The 3,940-nt window shown below is 54.3% G+C and overlaps 1 protein-coding gene across 1 annotated transcript; it reads left to right on the forward strand.

Annotated features, from left to right (window-relative positions):
• Positions 1 to 3,699, forward strand: MRPL12 (mitochondrial ribosomal protein L12; the record flags this gene model as incomplete). Its single annotated transcript, XM_010568130.1, has 4 exons — positions 1 to 162; positions 260 to 343; positions 487 to 618; positions 3,398 to 3,699. Coding segments are annotated over 4 exons (495 nt in total), but the record flags the coding sequence as incomplete, so codon positions are not given.
• Between the last annotated feature and the right edge of the window lie 241 nt (positions 3,700 to 3,940).

Below are 3,940 nucleotides of genomic sequence, written 5' to 3' on the forward strand. Positions count from 1 at the left end.
CTGCGGGCGCTGGGCACGGGCCGCGCACGGCGCTCGGAGGCGCTGGCCGGGGCGCCGCTGGACACGGCCGCCAAGGAGTACTCGCCCAAGGTGCGGCAGCTGGTGCGGGACATCGCGGGGCTGACGCTGCTGGAGGTGGCCGACCTCAACGCGCTCCTCAAGGTGGGTGGCGCGGGGCGGCGCGGCCCGCTTCGGCCCGGCCCGGCACGGCCCGCGTGCGCCGCCTCACCGGCCGCCGGTGCCGCTGCTCTTCCCGTAGGAGACGCTGAAGATTCCGGACGTGGGGGTGATGCCGGCGGGGGCGGCGGCCGCCTCTCTCCAGCCCTCCCAGGCGGCTCCGCAGGTACCGGGCTCTCCGGGGAGGGGCCGGGAGTTGGGCCCCCGGGGCTCCGTGTCGGTCTCGCGGGTCCCCGTGCGTGGGGGGGGGGGGGGGGGGGGGCCGCGGGGCCCGGGTGGGTGTCTTCACCGAGCTCTGGCTGCTTCCAGGAGGAGGAGGAGATCCCGCTCAAGAAGGAGAAAACGCATTTCACTGTCCGGCTGACGGAGCTGAAACCTGCTGACAAGGTGAAGCTGATCAAGGAGGTGAAGAACTTCGTGCCGGGAGTGAACCTCGTGCAGGTGAGGAGGGGGCTGCCCGAGGCTCTGGCCACCCACCCACCACGTCGTCCCCGAGCCCAGACAGCTCCTGAAGCATGTTGTAAGCGGTGGGCTCGGTTCTCTGTTCAAAAGGGAGCCTGGATTTCTGTGTTTAGGAGAACAGTCTGCTTGTGCACACACCTCGGTGCAGAGACATGGATGAGGTGTAGAGCAGGAGTTGGTTGCATCTGTTTGTCTGGCGTTCTTTAGGGAAGGCTGTTCCCTCCCAGCTCTGCTGCGTGGCCGACAACTGAGCCCCTAGCAGGAGCAGTGAGATGAAGAAGGAGGCTCAGAGCAAAGACCTCAAAGGCCTCCATGCCACCCTCACCTTCTCCAAATCTAAGAGCTGCCATGAGCCTCCCTGCAGACCTCAGGAGCAGCCGGGATTGCTCCCTGCAGCTGGATTTGGCTTGCCTTCCCCCTGGCTTTTTCGAGACCAATGTATTGCTGAAGTTAGGCAAGTTTCTCTAATTCACACATTCTGCAATCCATGCTTCCAATGCTTTTCAGAGCTCTTCTTTTTGTAGATGATGCGTCCTCCTTCCTCGGAGGAGACGGGTCTTTCACAGCCCTGTGCAGCATCTGAGCTTGTGCCCTTGACCTGCGATGTAGGCTCAGGACAAAGAATGGGTGATACAGCGGCTATTGCAGAAGCATTTAACATGCTTCGGTTCTCCACTGGGTGGTGCTTTCGTGTCTTGGGGATAATAGTAGCACTTTCTGTTTATCCAGTTGTAAGGAAGAAATGTTGAGTGTTGTAAAATCTGCTCTTATTTGTAGCCCAGGATATCAGAAGGATTTGTAGAAAAGCTTCCGACCCATTCATATTTGTATATTGGAAAGCAAACAATTTGGTGACAGAGAAACCATGCTAGCGAGATAAGAGTTTCATTGGCCCACTGGGATAATTAACTTGCTATTAGTTGGGTTACTCTGGCAGCTGTTTATCCGTTACCAGTCCCAAGCAAACATTAAACAACCAAAATCCCGTAATGGACATGATCAGCGGATAATTAAAAGCTGTCTAGAGAACTGATGCTAAATCAACTTGGCTTAGCATGTGGAACCTGTCAAACAAGCTGGTTACCGTTCCGATGCGGTTACAGGGTTGGTAGATGCAGGTTACTGGGGGTAAACTTTGTCAAGTGTGACTTACCTGATCTGGTATTTTGGTTAAAACACACACACACATGCACAAAACAAACTGCTGCGGAAGGTTGGTTCTGCCTAAAGAGGTTGTATTGAAAGTGTAGCTGATACATTTTTGTTGTAAATTTTATTGCCATCCGTTTGAGGTGTTTTTAACAAGATTTGCAGGGAGCCTGTTCTTGGCCTGTGGGGCTGTTGGTGGTTTGGAAGAAAGCATTGCTAGTAATATCTTTGGACATCGTGTGCTGATGTGACTCAAACAGGTCAGTCCTACAGGAACGACTGCTTGATGAGACAGGCACATTGTCAGCACAAGCCGGGCTCGAGTCCGTTTGCCCCCCTGAAAGCGTCTTCAGAGCAAGCCCAACAGATGCTTACCTCGCATCTTCACCTGTCCTGGGCTGGCCTTCTCGTATGCTCCGGGTGGGGTTCAAAACATGTTGCTTCTGCCCAGCGTCTGTTATGGTGCAGGTCCAGCTTGGCTCAGGCCCTGCTCCTTCTCCTGCTGGGCGCTCTGAACAGTTGCTTCCTCTGACCGAGGCTGCTTTAGAACAGAAGTTAAGCATTCGTGAGCAAGGATCTTTCATGAATAACCTTGGTTGTGTTGCCTGTCCTCATCACAGCAAGCCAGAACAGGCTCCTTTCCAGATACTGTCCTGGGCTTTGGTGGGTGAAGGCATGCCTGCCCTGCCTGCACAGCTACGCCTTCTCATCCCTAGCAAAAAAAGCATTTTCTGCCACCCTGGATACATCATTACTGTGCCCTATGTGAATTAAAACAACAAAAGCTTCTTTCTGTCAGCAATGGTCAATCTGTTGGGTGCTAAATACCTGCAGTGCCAGACGGCAGAGAGCTGGCAGTGGCTTTTCACCGTAGGAACCTCCCCGGGCTTTGTTTTTAAGGAGCTGAATAGCTTTGTTGCTGCTGCTTAGTGTAAGAGCAAGAGCATCTGACTGCAGCAGGGGCTCAGCCTCCCTTCCCTTTTTATGGCAGTACTGCAGGAAGTCTCTTTGCATCAGTTCAACAGCTTTTCAGTTTGCCTTAAATATCATGGTACTGCGTAGTATCAGTAGTTTCGTATAAAAAGTCCTGAAAATACCAAGATTGTGTTGTCAAGCATAGTCTGTACTGGAGTTCTTTTTCAGCCAGTACAGTGGATTCCTGTACAGTGGTGTACAAACCCTGTAACAGCCTCTCCTCCCCGCTGGCAGAAATATGTGAACCAAAACATTCGCACTGAAAAAAGTCGACCCAATGCAGGCCGGTAGCTGCCTTGGCAGGTTACCATGTGGTGGCTCTGCATGCGTCCCAAGCACCTTCTCAGACCGGGGCTGCGCGTCCTGGAGCACCGTGCATATGGTGGGAAGAATTTACGGGCTATTACTCGCTGAAAAAGGTCTTCCAGGGCTGCAGTGGATGTGCTGTCACTTGCAGTCAGGTTTAGATGTCTTCCGGCAGGATGTGCTGTAGTTCAAGTAAAAGTCTTGGAGTTCAGACCAGTCAGTGAGTTTTCCTGCTCTGCTTATGCAGAGGTCAGGCTCATGGCTCTAAATCTGTTAATCCGGTTAGTGAAAGCTAGTTTATAAGTCTTGTACTTTGTCCCTCCCGCAGGCAAAGAAGCTGGTGGAGTCCCTTCCGCAGGAGATCAAGGCTAACGCCTCCAAGGAGGAAGCAGAGAAGATCAAAGCGGCGTTGGAGGCAGCAGGAGGGACTGTGGTTCTGGAGTAGGCAGTGGCATCTCACCACGGAGGGACTGGCATGATGGCAGCCTTCCCCGCTGCCGCCTGCCCGGCCGCTGCCCGAGCTGGGGTCCGGACGTTTCCGACTGCGAAACGTCCCCTAGTCGTGTGGTGGGAACGTTCTCTCAAAGCGATACGAGAATGCTGTACGGTTCGGCGGGGCTGCTCTCTCGTTCCGGCATCGCGATGAACTCTACCTTCATAAATATCAGAAAAAAACCACCAAAAACCTGTAAAACGGTTCTTCTCTCCAAAATCAGCCCCGCCTGATTGTCCCCTGGGCTCCACCCGCCTACCCCCGTACCGGCACTGCCTATACCCACCGCGCCGCGCAGCAGCCCCCTTCCTCAAGCTGCGTTTTGGTGCCGCAGCCGTTAATCATGCCCCGTTAATTAACGGGGAGGTGCCACCTGGA

This window comes from Haliaeetus leucocephalus, unplaced genomic scaffold (assembly GCF_000737465.1).
Source record: "Haliaeetus leucocephalus isolate CR32 unplaced genomic scaffold, Haliaeetus_leucocephalus-4.0 Scaffold238, whole genome shotgun sequence".
Classification (NCBI taxonomy): Eukaryota; Metazoa; Chordata; class Aves; order Accipitriformes; family Accipitridae; genus Haliaeetus; species Haliaeetus leucocephalus.